This window comes from Equus asinus, chromosome 23, assembly GCF_041296235.1.
Source record: "Equus asinus isolate D_3611 breed Donkey chromosome 23, EquAss-T2T_v2, whole genome shotgun sequence".
In the NCBI taxonomy this organism is placed as follows: domain Eukaryota; kingdom Metazoa; phylum Chordata; class Mammalia; order Perissodactyla; family Equidae; genus Equus; species Equus asinus.
This window is the reverse complement of record NC_091812.1, coordinates 48,893,156-48,911,473: the sequence shown is the minus strand read 5'-3', so window position 1 is coordinate 48,911,473 and position 18,318 is coordinate 48,893,156. Positions and strand designations below refer to the sequence as shown.

The window sequence follows — 18,318 nt, the reverse complement described above, 5'->3', positions numbered from 1 at the left end:
AGCATCTTCTTGCATTCGTGTCCATTTGTTTAGTTCTCAGCACGGTTCCATGCCTCTTACAAGCACCACAATAATATTACTAATTATAGGGCTGAGACTTGGGGGGCGGCACTTCCTCTCGGGCTTGTGCAAGTATACTTGAGGCTCTCATTCATTAATTCTGGAGTTTCGTCCTGGGCAGCTGTACTTCTGTAAAGAGCCACGGATCATTCTGACATATACCTGTTCTCTTTTATGTTGAATAGAAAAGGAGTTTTATTTTGCTTTGTTTTTTAAAGAAGTGGAGACATTTGGCCAATAGCAAAAGAAGATGAGATTGTGCTAAGACATTTTGTTTTCTCAGCACATTGATAAATCTCACCTTCAAGCAGACTCCCCTCATGCCGTCTAAGAGGTCTAAATAATGAAAGATTCACCAGCACTGCTTTCTGTGATTCCAAGTGAAAGCAAGAAGCAGTTCACGTTGGAGGCATTATGAGGGCGAGTTTTACATTTCTCACCCCTGTTCTCGATAGGTTTTGTTTTCTCAGACAAAAAGGTAACATACCTGACAACTGTGTGCAAAGAGCCTCCAGTTTCTAACGCAGGTGTCATATCCTCACACACAGACAAGCAATAGTGGCTGATAAAACGCCACCACTTTATGCTACTTTCGGCACCAGGGGATTTTTCCTCCCCATCGTTAACTTTTCAAAATTTTTTCAAAATTTAACAAGTAGATTAAGTGGGGGCGGGGGATGGGGGAAGACATCTCTGTTTCGCTGAATTGATATACAGGATCTAAAATATTTTTTCTGGAGATAAACATTGAAAACAATGTTTTGGCAACTAGAATGTGGCTAGATAAGCAGATTTATGTAATCTAACCCTAAGATTTGTTAGTGTCTGATTAAGAGGTAAAAAGCTGAGGGGGCTGGGGCCCGGTGCTGTAGTGGTTAAGTTCACGTGCTTCGCTTCATCGGCCCAGGGTTTGTGGGTTCAGATCCTGGGTGTGGACCTACACATTGCTCATCAGGCCGTGCTGTGGCAGCATCCCACATACAAAAAATACAGGGAGATTGGCACAGATGTTAGCTCAGGGCCAGTCTTCCTCACCAACAAAAAAAGAAGTAAAAAGCTGACTCTGTCTGTGGACTAGTAGTCTAAAAGAAAATAATACTGAACAAATACACACCCACTTAAAATTCCATCTCTCCTACTTTATTTACATCTGAGGCATACCATCTGACAGCTATGCCTTGGTGTTAACTTGAACTAGGTAATATATTTTACAATTAAAATAATAGGCTCACATTTGCTGGATATGAACAAACATAAAATATTAAAATATGTTGACTGCCAGCTCTGTGGATATTCAGATAACATTTCAGTGAAATCACACTGAATTGTGCCTTCCTGATCTATTTATGGTCCGCTCAGGTGGAACATTCTAATTGTCCAAATAGTGTAGGAAGCAGTCATCTTACAAAAACTGAGCTACTTTGCAGAAATGCAATGTGTGCTCTGGTTTGGTTTTTTTTTTTGGACCGATGTCCAGTTGCACGATTAGCAGTATCTGTGGTCTACGGTCATCTATTTAGAGTCCCTCTTGGATTATTTAAAATACATAATGCAGACTAGGTATAGCTTTCTTATATATCAGGGTTCTGAATGTGGGTGAGTGATAGATGCAGTAAAACTTTGTTGGTTGCTCCTGTCTTTCTTTATATTCTTTGTAGACCACCAAAGCTCGTTTGTGTGTATTTGATCATCCAGTCATCCAAGAATATATTGATTTGTCTGACAGTACTGGTATTGAAGTGTATATGGAAATGCCCTCTAAATCATTGAAGAAAAGTTCCAATGTGTGAAATTGTTAAACATATCTTTGTGTCATACCTGCTTTTCATGTGTTACTACCTATTAACCAGGATTCTGTCATAGGCCAACCATCTCATTCCTTTCCAGAACAGGAAAGCAGATTGGGAGGGTTTCATGTCCCTCAGAATACTTTTTACCTTTACTGAGAGACAAATGGAGGGACTCATTCCTTTGGAGAAGGTGTTAGAAGGGTGTGTGTGTTCTGTCATGAAGGGTGCTGTAGGTAGAGTTTCGTTCACAACCCTCCCTGTGCCTTGCAGCAAGGGAATCAGAATATTGAATTTCTACTTCTTTCCTTTTGACCCTAAGAAAGTTGTAAATCACTGTAGCACATGAGTTATGATTTAACCCTTCCAGTTACTTAAATATGATCAACATTATACTCACATCCCTGATCACTTTGCCTTCAAAATTCAGTTGGGAGGGAGCAGATGGGAGATTTGTGTATGTTTCACAACTTCTAGCACTGTCTTTTGAGTCATGGACTTAGCACATGAACGCATGAATGCTTTGTCTATGATGGACCATGTGCATGTCAAAGGTGCTACTCTGTAGTGTTCAGTTATGTTTGTATAGTGTGAGTGGATTTTACAGAGGCTAAAGTGTTCCATGTAGCTGTCCTTGAGGTATAGTTCTGTTAATTCATATTAGAACCACAACTTATTAGGTATTTTTAGTAACACTTGGATCAAGGAAGGAAAGGGGAGCTGTAAAAACTGACTTAAAGAATATTGAGAAATATCTATTTTGGTGTTAGACTTTTTCAAAGAATGGGAAGTGTGTCATTTCATTGCCGGACAGAAACAGTAGGTGTTGCCCAAGGGTATATACATTGCCTCTGACAGAGCCAGTGGCTCGCTTTTGAACTATGAGGAGCCTGGCTTTCTTATTTTTGGTTTCAGACACACTGTTGTATAAGCGGCCTTTGGGAGCAGAGAAATGGTAATGGTAGACAAGAAGGAATTCTTAATGTAATGACAGGGAGTCCTAAGGTCAGAATGTTACTAGTAGTATTGCCTAGAACAAGAGCTAGGCATGTGTCCTTAGAATAAGTTACTTTTTTCTAGTGTATCTAAAATGTGTCTTCTCTGTAGTGGTGAGAGGATTCTGCCACAGCCAAGCCTACTGAGAATGGTTACCTCTTGTCACTCTCTTATCTGAAGTTGGATGACCAGAGAAGGATCTCTGTACAGCAGTCTGCATATTTTGGTAGTCTGTGCTGTATGTTTTAGGTTTTATAGGAATTTTAGTTTCCGTTTTCAGATAGATATTCCTGGAATTTGTAGATAGCTACTCAGTCACAGATATTTTAGCAACATCATTTATTTTTTTTTTAATTCACAAAATATTACAAAAGTTATATCCACTTAAAAGCTTTCTCTGCTTTCATTTTTTCCCCCCTCAGTATGCCAATACTTAGAAACATGAGTTTGATGTAAATTATATATTGATAGCCTCTTAGCATTCTATCAGATTTCAATTTCTTAGAAAGTTGTTATGGAACCAAAAATTGACAGACAAATGTAAAATGTCTATCAAGTGATATGAATAGTAACAGAGATTCACTTCATTTCTGTCACCTGTCTGTGCTACTGTTGTTAATATTACAGTATATAGTCCTTGTTCTCTGCAGGTATGTACACAGGGTCTTTTTGTTAAGGGGCATGTCTGCCTATACTGAGAGACAAGTTATTGGTTTGAACTCCTTAATTATTTAATGAAGAAATTTCATGAGATCTCAAAATATAGATTTAAATCCTAAACTTTAGGAGACAAAGTAAGAAGACTAGACATGGAATGAAAGAATATCATCTTTATGTGATAGATAAATTATGATATTCAAAATCACATCTAGCTTTGTGCACAAAGGAATGGATTTATTCTTACACTAAGATTATGGGGAAAATGACATAAAAGCACATGCTGATAAAGCTTGTGCCTTCTGGTGTGTAAATCAAATATCTAAATATGTGTCTATTTGTGTCCATAGACAGAGTTAAGGACAGTTTTCCATGAAATAATGCATTCCTTTAGAATTGCTGTAGATTTTCATAATTTTTAAAAGATTCCTATTGTAACCTACATCAAAAGGGCAGCCAGGGTTTTTTGTGTCTGACTATACATATGCATTATAAAAAAGTGAGTCTACTGTAATTACCAGTTTGCAGAGCGAATTCCTGCAGGGTTTGTACTCTCCCCATTAGTAAAAGAGATAAGTTGAAATGTATTAAAATTTCACTGTACAACTGGGAGTTTTTGTTCACAGTAAATGTGTTAATGTTTCTTCATTGCTTGACTGTTTGTGTTTAAATTTAGGCAGCGTGCCCAACAGGGACAAAATTATAGGATAAAGCTATGTATAAAAGAAAATCCTTCAGAGAGCACCAATAAGGCTCTTTTTAAAAATAAGCAGTTACATATAATAGTACATGGCTGTAGCCACAGAGAAAAGTTTTATCTGTCTATTTCAGAATTACTGGAGTTTTTCTTTCCCTTGTGTAAAAGTTAAGAGGACCGAGCTTATGTCAATAGCTAATACACTTTGATGTAAGAGCATTTATTATTTTATTCAGTATTACTCCCGTAAAAAAAAAAAAAAGAAAAGATTCCTTCTTGTTGTCCCCATGATGAAGAGAGGCTAATAGCATTTGAGAGAGAGGTTTAGGATCACATTTTCTTCCCTAGTAAAGGAATTCTTTCTTATTACAAATTCTAATTACAGCCTTTTACATTTTTGGAGCATTTTTCTCTGCTTTTCTTCATTGCTGTGAACTTAGTACACAATTATTCACACAGATAGGCTTACATTAAAAAAAAATTAATCTGCCACCACTCTCACCTACTGTGGATATGTAATGAAATTCACAAATACAGGAAAAGGCTCCTATTTCTCTGCAGTCTACAGTGGGCAGACGTTGCAGTCATCTGTGAACACTGGCCATATAAGCTTCAGCCAGCCTGGGAACTGACCCTCTCCTCTCTCTCTTAAATGTTGAAAACGTATTGTAGTTCTTACCGTTTACCTTTTGTAGTTTCCTTTGCCTGATTTTCCATACATGAAAATGAAAGAGTTTGCCAGTATCCATATGCTGTCCCAAATGTCTGCGCACGCCTCACACAGCAGACCCACAATACAAACCGTGTAAGGAAGCAAAAATAAAATACGAATCTTCCTTTCTGAATGTTGCTATCCTAGAAATAGTGTTTGGTAAATATACTTAGTGATAGTGTATGTCGGTATGTGGAGCCATATCAAAGACACAGAGAGAGAGATTATGAATGCATATGTTTGTGTATTTCATTTCTCTGGATCCATCCAGTCAAGCACCCATAGGATAATGTGAGAAGCCCCCTGGATATTTCCTGTGGTATATTAGTTTTCTGTCAGAAAATGAGTTTTTTCCCTTACACTAGGTTGATTCACCAAAAAGAGAGAGAGAGATCTAATTCTTACTTCCTTCTCCACACTGTTCTTGAAAAAGTAAATTTTTAACTGATAGACCTTGAAGTTCTTCAGAGCTATTACTTTCTTTTGGCTAATTCGTAGAAAGGCACCATATGAAAATTGGATTTTTGATCTGATGGAGTGATTCTTGAGTTCTTATGACCCATTTATAGTCTATCAAGTAAATCCTTCTTAGTTCACGGATTATTGACCCAATGGACCATATTAGCTGCTTCGAAGCTGTTATAGCCCATTATGTTGATTCAGCTGACACACATGTGAACCCAGTCCACATGCCCAAGATGACATTAACATTGTTCTGGAAGACTCCCTTTTTTTTCCACAACCCTTTCTATTTATTTCTTAATTTTCAAGAGTTAGCTCAGAGTTCCTAACAGCCATCACGTTGGTCTCTCCGTTTGCTCAGTGATGTTGAAGCGTTTGTTAGCAGTGGGATAGTCTGTTCTTGCTGTCTTTCTCTATAAGTATGTCTCTCTTTGTCTCTTAAACCAACTAATCCTTAAAAGAAAAAAGAGAATAATGTTTTTTCAACACTCTAGGGCACATTTTCCTCTCAGATGCTATAGATGCCATAGAAATTTGTGGGATTTCTCGGAGCATCTGAATGCAGCCCTTTGAATTTCAGAAAACCACCTTTTAGAAGAAATGATAACGTTGTATTTGTGTTTTTAAAAAATGTATTACCTGAGAGATTTCACTTGAAAAATTCCAGTGACTCTAGCCAGCGGTAAAATCAAGATGTGCCTTTAGTGATTTATATATCACGCTAATGAAGCCAGTCCAGGTCCCAGCACAGACCCTGGGGAATCTATGACCTAACATAAATAACGTATAAGAGGGCACGTAGACTGTTCATCATATCATTATTATTATTTGTAATAGATATGATTCCTGAGGTGATGTCTGCTCGTGGGCAAAGAAACATATTCTTTCGTAATCAGGCATAATTATGAGGCACAGTTACATGCACAATGGAAAGTATTAAAACGTTTCTTGAGATATGCTACTAATGGGCAATCCCAAGAAGTAAGATCATGTAAAATAAACTAGGTGTCCTTGGGAATACCTTGTCTCACTCTTTCAGATTTTTTGGCTTTCCTAATATAACCGTTTAAAGACTTCATAGAAAGCTGTTCAGAGTTGCTTTCTCTGTATAAAATGTACCGCTTTGTAGACAATCCTAGTGTAAATTAACTGCTTACTTAGCAATTTTCCTTAGCTTTTCAAGTTTAAACCGTTACGCACTCCTTTCCCTTTGTGTGCAGTTTTGTCCACATCTCCTAGTCGGTCTTAGACTCCTATTGGAACTGAAAAAATGTCTGAGGAAATCTCGCTGTGGAAGAGGGTAGCTAGGGGGATTATTCAGCTCCTTGCCTCTCATGTGCAGGCAGAGTGCAAAGAGCCCTGGATTACTAGATGTGGCCATTTAAGGACATCTCAGAGCCTCATTTTCTGCTGTTTGAAAAATCTCTAATTTGGGGGATTTTGATGATTAAATACGAGAATATATTTGAAGTATTATGCAAGCTTCATAGCGTTGTACAAACGTGGGATATTAGTCTCACAAAGGCTCCCCTCACTTGGTCTGAGTAATCAGAGTTGTCGTTTGAAATGATGCATTCTAAAATGCAACAGCCGTCTCCCTTGTTGCTTCACTGGGATAAATTCTTTTCACAAACCTAGAGGAGTAAATTTAGTTAAAAGGTCACCCACCTTATGCTCTCGCTTGGTAAATGGATTGATTACGTACTATGTTCTGGCATTTGAAATAATGTGGCTGGCTCCTTTTATAGAGGATAAAGATTTAGAGGGAAGCTTTCCTTAAAGGAGTCCTTCCTCGGCTGTCTGGGAAGGAGAGGCATCATGGACTTAAGATGATGTCTTAGTCACCATCTTAAGTTTGGACTTTGGACAAGTCTTGGGTTGCTCCTGTGTCTGTCTGCGTGGTCTCCAAAGTACAGGATCATCATGCGAATTGTTCTTCTAAGGACTGAAGCTGCTTCTGAATACCAGAATTTAGGGCTTTATCTTGTCTTACTTCTTGCCTAATGAGGAGTATTTCTTTGTAAAGTGCTGAAAGGTTTATAAATCTTCTTGCATCTCATTATAAATCCCTTCCTTATTAATGTCTTCCCTATCATATTATATTAGTAATTGTTTTCATGAATGCCACAGAGAAATGTAATCACATTACCACCTTTCAAATTGCATTAGTGAAAATGAATAAAATGTATATCAATGGAATACAAAATTGCTGATTCAACATTAAAGTGAAATGAGATGAGCATTACTTAGTATTCTTATGATATCAGAGGTGCTTTGGCTTCTTACATGAAGTTATGTATTCTGGTAAATGTAGACAGAGTTTAGTTAAAATGGGGTTATTTTTTACTGTTTGCTAACCCCTTATTTTCAATTAGATGATAGATATGTTCATAGAAAGAGTATTTCCTTTCTAGTTATGTTATCACAACTGTCTAGGTAGTCTGTAAAATTTGTAAGCATACAGGCAATAAATGGAATATCTTAATTGTTAACTGTTAGGTAAGAAAATAAAATGTTTCTGCCCAAATTGAAATGCCTTTTCATTTCCTGTTTCTCTAATATTACTAATTGCCTAACAAAATAGCTTGTATTACCATAGGCCTAATTTAATTGGGAGGAAAAAAACATAACACATGCACTCCAAAGCCTGCATATGCTTTGATGCCATGGAAGCAAGGGTATTTTCCTTATATAATTGGCTATATCCCGCTGTTGATTTTTACTCTGAACTCCTAAATTATTTAAATGGGGTCTTCCTCATGTCGATTGATAGTAGGTTGTGGTCGTAAGGTAATGACTGCAGATGCTCATTGGATCCATGTCTGTGAAAATTTATGTGCTTATGTGCATGTCCCTTTCTCCCTGTTTGTATTTATATATTCGTACATAGTCATAGAAACATTTCACACTCTTATCTAAACATCTACTCAGAAGTTTATGGCTTTTACTCTTTGTCCCCTCCCCATAAATCATATTCATTTCTTGACTTTTCTTGATGTAATTTTTTCATCACAGTAAATTGAGAAATGTTTTCACTGGTATACGTGACAGATTCACCATTGTTAATTTTTAGCAGTTTCTCTTAGAGATTTTTTAGTATCTTGATATTAGTATGCTGAGCATTATAACCTAGAGTCTCTCCTTCCCACCTCCAATTTGTTAAAGGATGTACTGGATTTTCCTGACAAAAAAAATGGCAATGGATTTAAAAAAAATAACTGTCAGTTTTTAAATGGATATATCAGTTTTTGGTATTTTCAAAGGAGAAGCAATTTTCAAATTTAAGCAGCGGTGAAATTCTTTTGTTCATTCGCCTTCTATTTGCTCATTTAGCATTTGTATGTTGAAGACCAACTAGGTTAAAGAAGGATGTTACACTACAGTGAGTCTTTTTGATGGAATAATATCTTAGGAATGAAATGACTTAACACCACTAAAAGAAACTAGGTGATGCAGTGGGTTTTGCTCTCCCCTCTTTTGAGTAGCTTTATTGAGAAACAGATCACATACCATGCATTCTACCCATTTAAATGGTACAGTTCAGTGGATTTTTAGTATGTTCACAGTTAGGTGCAACCATCATCACAGGCTTTTGGGGAACATTTTCATCACCTCGAAAAGAAACCCTTTAGCTACCCATACAAGCCCAAAGCAACCTCTAACTACTTTCTATCTTTATAGATTTCTATGTTCTGAATGTTTCATGTGAATGAAATCATATAATATATGGTCTTTTGTGACTGGCTTCTTTTATTTAGCATAATTTTTCAGGTTTCACCCATGTTGTAGTATGTATCAATAATTCATTCCTTTTTATGGCCAAGTAATATTCCATTATATGGATACACCATATTTTGTTTATCTAGTCACCATTTGATGGAGGGATTGGACGTTTTAAGAGAATCTCAAAATAAGGATTTAAATCTTTTGATTTTTAACAGTAAATGGTATTCAAATGCCACCTTTTCCCAGTGAATCAGTCATTTTGGATGTGTAGATGTATTTTCTTGGTCAGTAATTTTATTCTCATAGTGTTCTGTTGAAATTTGACCATCTTTGAATTGCCCAGCTCTTCGTCTTGACCATGTTGTCAACTGTTTACATCAATGGCATCTGGCCCTTGTGGTGCGTTTGGATTGACCGTGTCTTTTCGAATCTTCTGACTCAACCACAGGATCTAATTCTTGAAAAGACATCAAGAAAATTCAGAGCACATTGGTACAACAAAATGATCATTTTTATGAGGCTGCTATTTCTTCATATGACATTAAAAACAATTAGACAAATTTTAAGGAATCTTTCATTGAAGGGTTAATTAATTTTTCGATTCCCAATTTATCTTACCACCAAATAAGATTTATACTTTTGCTAAAATCTCCCATTGTGTGAATTTTTGAGTGGGTTTTGTTAAGCAGACAGAATAACATCATTGCTTCTCATTTACTGTTATTATTGTCATGAATAGTGGCATTTCCATTGCAGTTTAACACTCTCTGGGCCCTTAACTTTTGCAGTACATGTTATAGTCACTGCTAATCACTTCTTGTGAACTCTAAACATTACCCATTCAAACTCAGATTTATATGTTCCTTTATATAAATACGGAAAACATACCCTCCTTACCTACAACTATAGATTTATATTAATAGTCTCATGGTCAGAGTTAGATAGGACCTATTAGGTTCTTATAAAACTTCTTTGTAGAATATTTAAAACTGTGGGTCTTTTGATCAATGCTTTACTTCTGTACATCTCCCATCTTCCTGTCTTGTTTTGATACCGAATTGCAAAATCCTGCAGCACAACAGCTGGATATACCTCTTGTGAGTTTTGTAATCAAGCAAATGTAAATTTCTCATGCAGTTCACGTTGATCCTAAGTAAGCTCAGAAGTTGTCCACTATGCAAAAAATGAAATTTCTTTGCTCAAGCTTCATTGCTAAGTTCTCCTCCAAAGGCAATGTTATATAGATTTTCCAAGTCTTAGCTTAAAACTCAAAGTACTTCTTCGGGAGGTTGTTTCTTTTCAGTTAGTTTTATGTGTCAGCCTTGTGAAAGTGGAAGGGAAAAAACTGTTCTGAAAATTTTACAGGGAGCTCTTTCCTGACTTAATCACCATTACTGTTGTGTGAGTTCCTTAGAATTTTTGTGGAAGTGCTTGAAGTGCTGTCTTAGGTTCTTATCCACAAGATGTGTAAATGTGTGTGAAGTCCTGTTAATCTCTGTGGATCTCTTGGGTCATGTACAAGATCACTCTCTTCATGCATAATGCGTAGTGGCTGTTCCTTTGTAATCACTGCAGTGTTTTCTGTGACAATTCTGGAATAATTAGTTTCCAGATTTATTACAGATTATTTTTATTTTTTTTAGAGATAGAAGTCTTTGAAGGACAATTTTCCTACCCAGTAAAAAGATTCATTTGACCTTTGCCACCATGCATACCTTTCCTTCTGGGGCTTTTATGTTTAGAAATGAACAATAAATAAAAATGGTGAATCTTGCTACTGATATTCATTAATTTATATACCTAGATTGTCCTGCCTAAGTTTACAGTAGAAACTGGTGGAACAGAATGGATGCTATATTAATAATTAGCTTTTTCTATAATTTAGCTTCAGTGTAGTGATGTACTTAACTATTAAACATTTAAAAATGATTCAAATAAAATTTCATAATCCAAGTTGTAAATCTTGGTATCCTCCCTAGAAATGAACAAGGAGAAAGTGGATTTAGGGATTTTTAGTTATATATGGGAGATTTGGCCAGGGTTAATAATCACTTGAAGGGAGCTCCCTGCAAAGTTTTTTTGTGGAAAGACAAAACCCAGAACTGAAATTGGTTTTATTTTTAGAGGGTTTTTTTTTCATTCTCCTTCTGTGATTGCTTCTTCAGAACATGTGTTTTATGTTTCTATTTGCCTTATGGTTTTATATTGCCTTTTGTTATTTTGTGTCGGGTAACTTGTGTAAGTTTTCCAAACACGGAAGAGCTAATAAGAGATTTATTAATTAGCCTTGTGTCTAGTTCTTTTGTGAGGTACACTGAATAGTAGCTGAAGCAACAATCTTTGCTTTCTTGAGAAACGTCATTTGGTGAGAAGACTAATGTTCAGTTCACATATACGTATGTGCAGTTCGAGCCAGCTAGGAGTATATTAAAGCTAAAGAGGCTTCAGTTTTAGTGATAACAGAATCTATTATTTGAATAGGGCTTTGGAACTCATCCAGGATACTTTAAAATGCCCTCTTATTTAATATTCAAGTATAAAAGTGTTATTGACCAAACCTTGATTAAGTATTTTTATACTAAATTGGCCTACTTCATGTATTTTAAATATGCTTTTGAACGTGAGTATTTATAATTTACTGGTTTTAACTTTATGTTTTCTTCCTTTTTCTAGAAGTAATAGAAATAAATGGATTAATAATTGGGAAATCCACCCTATCATTTAAGAACTATGTAACACCCATATAAACATTTCTGAACCTCAGTATTAGAAATAGTAAGCCCTGTGGTGCCCACCTTAGAGGATTGTATTATGAATAATATGGCATCATGTATGTCAAAGTGTTCATTTATTCATTAACGCTAAATATGTGTTAAGCATTTTACAAGGCATTGGAAAAACTTAATACAGTGGGAAGAAACGTAAGAAAAAAATAATTCAAATATAATATTTGGAAAGTTTTTTGAGGTCATACACAGTTCCCCATGCTTTATATTCATTGTTTCATTTAAGTCGTTTGACACTCTAGTGGTGTTATTGTTACCATCATTGTACAGATGAAGAGAGAGGCTCAGAGGATCCTGTTTCTTCAAGTGCCTTTTGAGTACCTATTACATTGTAAGCCCAACAGACATGCTGTGCCCTCAAGGGAAAGATGAACCTTAATCAGATAATCACACAGATGTGTATATTTAATACTATATTTATCTATAATCAATTATAGATAAATTATAGGTAAATACAATATTGGTAACTGTGATAAGTGCTGTGACAGCAAGATCCCTGGTGAAACAGAAGACCGGTGGGTAACTTGCCTTGATTAGGAGATGAGGGCATCTGCCCTGGGGAATGGAAGCAGTATTTGAGTTGCAATCTGACGGATGTGCAGGAGTTTGTAGTACCCAGTGGGGGCTGGATGGCAGGCAGGTAGGGAGGCTCTGCCCCATGACTGCCTAGCTGTGAATGGGATTGTAACTGCAGATTCTCAGCCAGAGGGATTGAGAGCTTACACAGACCTAGATCTGGTTCCTGTGACTTGACTAGTTGCGTGGCTTTAGGTAAGATACTTAATAGTCTCTACCTTAGTTTCCTTGTTTGCAAAATAAAGGTAATAATAGTACCAGCCTCATGATATTTTCTGAGGATTAAGAGAGCTAATATTTGTAAAGTTTTTAGCACAGTATGTGGAAAATCGCAAATACCCAGTAAATCTAGTTATTGTTAATAGTAACAGGTAATAATTTACTGTTAATAGATAAATAAAAAATGCTACCTTTGGTAGAAGCAAAGACAGAGGAATAAAAAGGGAGAGATGGTGCTTCTCAAACCTGTTTAAGGGATTGCTTCTGTCCTTAGGATCTCTAAACTACTTGCCCACAAACTGTGTCCAGTCTTTGAGCATGGGGACCCTGCCATCCATTTCCTGCCTCTTAACACAGCGCTAGGCTCCAAAGTGATGGTTTTTGCATAGTGATGTTATTTGAAGCTATAGGAGGGGTTGAAGTTGCCAAATTAAAGAACGAAGAGCCTGACCGTGGGAAACACCTGTATTTATTTACAGTGGAGAGTGAGTGAGAAGTTGCTGCCAGAAAAACTAGGATAGTTGGTCTCTACAGCCCTGGAATGAAGGCGAGTTAGTGATGCAAGCTGCATCGAGGTTGAGAGGACAAGGAGACTAGAAAAAGGGGCCAGATGTGATGAGAACATTCCTCTTGGAGAAAAGCAGTTTTAGGAACATGTGGGGCAGAATCTAGATTGCAAAATTAAAATGTAGGTGGTGGTAAGGAAGTAGAAGCAGTAGGTACTGGGTGCATGGATTTTTCTTGCAAGAAATCCGTGGTAAAGGTAAGCAGAAGGAATAATTACTTTTAATAAGTGCAGGCTTAAGAAAATTTGTATTATTGTTCGTGGGGAGTTAGGAAAACTGGTCATGTAAGGATGGAGGAAAGAGTTACAGGGAGCTCTGGATGAGTTGGGGTCCTGCAGCGTGGTGGGGTTGCTAGCTTGATGTGCATAAGGATCCCAGCGTAGACAAGTGGGAACAATCTGACTAAACTGTCTGCTGTTTTCCTGGTGTCCCCTTTCTGCCCCTTCATCATCATCTCTGGCTTTTTCTGTAGGTCAGAGTGCCCAGCATTGAGTGGATAGCCCCTCATACATCAGTTGAATGAAGGAAAAAATGAGTGTGCTCACAAAAATGAACGTTTATCCATTTCTTCTCTTCCTAACTGTCTCCTTGTAAAGCATGTACATTTTTGAGGCTTAACTGGCTTTGATAGTTTTATGATAATTTAGTTTTTTAAAGTGTGGGTGAGTTGGCAAGTGATCACATTGGTTCTATTTTGTTGTGAATAAATAGTATGTCAAAGTTGTATGCTGTTTCAAAAATGTTATTTAGAATAAAACTTCCTTTGAAGCCACAATAGTCTCTTACTCAAAATATTTATTTAGACCATATTGTTTAAATATATATAATTCCCTTAAGGAACCATTGTAGTCTATATAAATCAGAATTTAAAACAAATAGACCTTCTGGAATTCATAGCAGCACAAAATGGATATTCCAGTTCTTAAGTGTTTATATATAAAAGGAGTTGAGGTGTTCCAATGTTTATATGTTTAGGTACAAAAAGAGTAGAATTCATAAAAAAGGATGATGATCTGAAAATTTGAATTCCCAAATGTGCCAGATGTATAAAAGTTATTTAGGAAGAGAAAATATTTGAATCATAAACTAGTTCAGAGTAAAGTGAACGAATGATTCAACCAGTGAATAAATAAATATACATAAAAACAGAGCAAATTTACAGTCTGAATTTCTTCTGGTCCTGAATATAGCTATAATTAAAGTTGACAAAAGTGTGCTATAAACGTGAGGCAAAATCAGGCTATTTTCATAAAATAATTAAATATTATCAAATTAATGATTTAAAAAGTCTTTTGTGCCAGAGTTAACATATAGTCCTTGAGAGACCATCTCTTTTTATTGGTCATCTCTTAATTTCAGTAAAGTAGAATTTTTGCTTTTTTGTTTTTTTTAGTATTTATGAAAGCTTTTATTATCACACTTCAGATAGTATAAATATTTTAATGTCAACGTGGTTGCCGTATCTGAATTTGTAATTGGATAGTTTGTAAAGTGCCTTGTTTTTAGTAGAAACGTTGCCCTCTAAACTGTTTTGGTGTTTTCTGAGCATAGTACAATCAAGTTGCGAGTTTATTAACTAATGAACGTGTTATTTAAAGACTTATATCTAACCTGGGATGATCTGATCTGTTGCTCAGTCAGTAAATTATTGAAGTTGAAATAAGAAATTTGGGAAGAAATATTTCCCCTTATAACCTACAAATACATATATTATTCTTATGTAGTCAGCATTTCCTCTGGTGTCTTTATTTCTTATTACTGATTCCTTTAATCATTAATACATACAGCAGAGTCTTACAACCTACCTAATATCTAATTGGACTGTTGACATTGGAAGAGAGACCCTGAAATATCAGGCGGGTTATACAATTGAGTATTTCTCTAGTGGTAATAGAGGAGCAAATTAGGGATGGAGCTGAAGTAGGAAAGGAATCCACAGTGAGGACTCTAATCGGAAACGGAATAGGGACCTGTGAATTTAATGTTCGTTCACGAAAGAGAAATATTTTAAACTTGACTGATCCAAAGCATAGGGCACAGTAAAAGCCTGTTCAGTCTTATTCTCTGTAAATGGAATTTTGCCCAACCATGTTAACAATATCTAAAATACCGTCTGTTACAAATGAGACAGTTTATATAAAAATCCAAATGGTTCCAGGAATATGAGCATCTGGAGCGCTGTGAGCGAGCGTAGCTCTCAGGCGTGGAATGGCAGTTGCAGGTAGCCCCCAGGCCTCCCCCTCCACCCACCCTTCCCCACATCAGTAGTCATTGATGGGGACTAAAGCTGTAGAGAGATCTTTTCCTGGCAGTTCAGGTAGTTACGGTAGATTGTTAATCTGTGAATGATCGGACTAAATCCCCTTCAGTGTTCAGAATTTCCATGCAAATTATAAGTAAATGTATGAGATAAATTTATTAAATATAGTCTAGGAGCATAGGTCAGGTTTAGCACAATTCTTAAGCATAGGTTTTTATCCATAAAAAGTTACACTTCATTTATGCTGATTTCCTATGGATTCACTTTATACTATAAACTGGTGAGACAGTTTTTTAAAGTACTTGTAAAGAAACGAAAGATTTTTGAGTGTGTTTTCTAGTTTTTTAAGATACGGTTGGATTGTTCCAGATATAAAATGTTCACATAAATGGGTTTTCCTATTCTACATCTGATCTAAAAACAAATTTAAACTCATTTTCTTATATCATCGTTAAAATGAAAGGAAGGTTGTTTTGTATTTTTGAAAATACGAACGAAAATAGAATTAATAAATCAAGGGGGAAAAAACCAAGGAATTAGGAAGTGATAAATAATACCAGCAGGATGCTGGGCCAACGGGAGTGTCTCTCAAAATGTATCTGAAAGATTAACAAAGCATTTAAATGAAACTCAGCAGAAGAAAAGTAATATTCTAATAATAATATTTATATGTCATATTTTACTTTCACCAACATTCCACTTGAACATTATTCTATTAGAATATATGCTTTTTGCATTATTGCCAAGTGGATAAACTTAAGTGGAAATATATAGTAGCAGCAATACTTTTTTCTCTCTTGGATCTCTGATGTCCAGCATCTTTTAGAATATGTAATCCTTTATTCTTACTCTGCTCGGTCTACGTTTCTAATTTCAAGGTTACATATAAATAACATGAGACATTCTATTTGTGAACGAGGGTTTTTTTCTTACACTTTTTTTGTAAGAGATTTTGATGGTTTCAAAATTTATTTTTAAAACTCTCCGGGCCCCTATCAACATAAAGGCTTTAAAAATGGCAGTGATATTATTTATTAAAATAGTGAAGAAATATAGTACCTTTGAACAGAGGCTGATCATTTTTTTCCCTCCTTTATTTTTCAGGCCATCCGTTGCACACTGGTAAACTGCACATGTGAGTGTTTTCAGCCGGGGAAGATTAACCTGAGGACTTGCGATCAGTGTAAACATGGCTGGGTGGCACATGGTGAGGAAAATCTGGACTTTTCTTCCCGTTCTCGTTATGTTCATGTGAATGTGCGTATTTTTTCAGAGCAGTCACTGGCCTGGCGAAGAGAGGGGTCAGCTGTGCTCCAAGTGTTAGTTAACATTCAGCCTGCAGCTCGCAAATAGCATATTCTCTGCTCCAAGAAGTGAGGCTGGGCGAGCCGCTCTCGGCAGAAGGGCGAGATGTTTATAGGACAGTTGGGCTGTGGGGTTCTGACTGAACATAGCCGCAGCCAGCCAGCACCAGGCCCGATGGAAACTCAAACATACCACAGTTGGCCTTTCAGGGCTTGGACCTCAGAGGGAAGCTGGCAAATCCTCTTTGCTTGAGGAGAACTCCTTGATGACTGCTCACCCTTGTCATATGCGTTAGGGGCTGCATTTATCCTCCCAGATGTTAAATTTTGTATGGTCTAAGGTGGGTAAGAGACTGAACGGGAACATTATTTGGCTGGTATCTGAAAAAATAATCTGTAAATACCCCCTTTCAGTGTGCGTTGGGATTGGAGGTGGCCGGTGCTGGTGGGGAGTGTGGGCTCTGTATAGGTGTGTGTCAGGGGCGAGGGTGACCCAGGGCCAAGGCTGGAAGTGTTGAGGCTTTCTGCCAGATGCACAGAGCTGTTCAGTCAGTGTGCCTTGACCGAGCATTTAACATGTTCTTAGGTATGGTTTATGTTTTTTACATTTAGGCGAAAGGAGACTTGGAAAGGAGCAGAGACATTTTCTTCACTTCCTAGACTGTAGAATTTTAAAAGATAGGTAATGTTTATAAAAGAAATCCTGGCTTGAGATTTTTTTGACAGCCTGGGGTATTGGCTCTTAAGTGGACATATTCTTCATTCCCAAGCAGTGCCAAATATCCAGTGGGTTGTATTTTTATAAATGTCATGTTATTCTAGCAAGATCTGAGGTAGCAGCACCGGGCCGTGCCGTGAAATGCTTTTAATTTATCATGTACCTTGCTTGTTAGGGCGTGTATCTGGCATTGTGAGGACATGTCAGCCATGTTTCTGTGAGAGAGAAGAGGTAGATACAGTCGTATGAGGGGAACACACTGGAAGGGGTGTGCCTGGCAGACATAGCCACAGTCCCTTGGTGCCCCCAGGAATGGAACTCTTTTCTGCTACATCAGCACAGCCAAAATCTTTAACAACTCTCAGTGCAGTTGTGAACAATGGATGAGCTGCCGTTACTTTGACCATTTGTGTTTATATGGTACTACATTGGACAATTTCTTCTCTCTTCCTATGTTAGTTTGCCAGGGCCGCCATAACAAAATACCCCAGCCCGGGTGGCTTGGAACATCAGAAATTCATTTTCTCACGGTTCTGGAGGCTGGAAGTCCAAAGTGAGGGTGTCAGTCGTGAAGGTTCGTTTCATTCTGAGGACTCTCTTCCTGGCTTGCAGGTGGCCGCCCTCTCGCTGTGGCCTCAAATGGTCTTTCCTCTGTGGGCGCACGCCCCTGGTGTGTCTGTGCATCCAGATTTCCTCTTCTTACAAGAATACCAGTCAGAGTGGATTAGGACCCACCCTCAAGGCCTTAGTTTAACTTAATCACCTCTTTAAAGGCCGTCTCGCCAAATACAA

General features: G+C 37.1%; 1 protein-coding gene across 15 annotated transcripts in view; it reads left to right on the top strand.

Moving 5' to 3' along the window:
• The window catches only part of BNC2 (basonuclin zinc finger protein 2), a 416,429-nt gene that overhangs the window by 251,667 nt on the left and 146,444 nt on the right, over positions 1–18,318 (top strand). For all 15 annotated transcript variants that reach the window (XM_044757040.2, XM_044757044.2, XM_044757043.2 and 12 more), the window contains one exon: positions 16,609–16,711. In XM_044757040.2, coding sequence (XP_044612975.1) covers positions 16,609–16,711 — 103 coding nt within the window. The remainder of the gene's footprint in view (positions 1–16,608; positions 16,712–18,318) is intronic.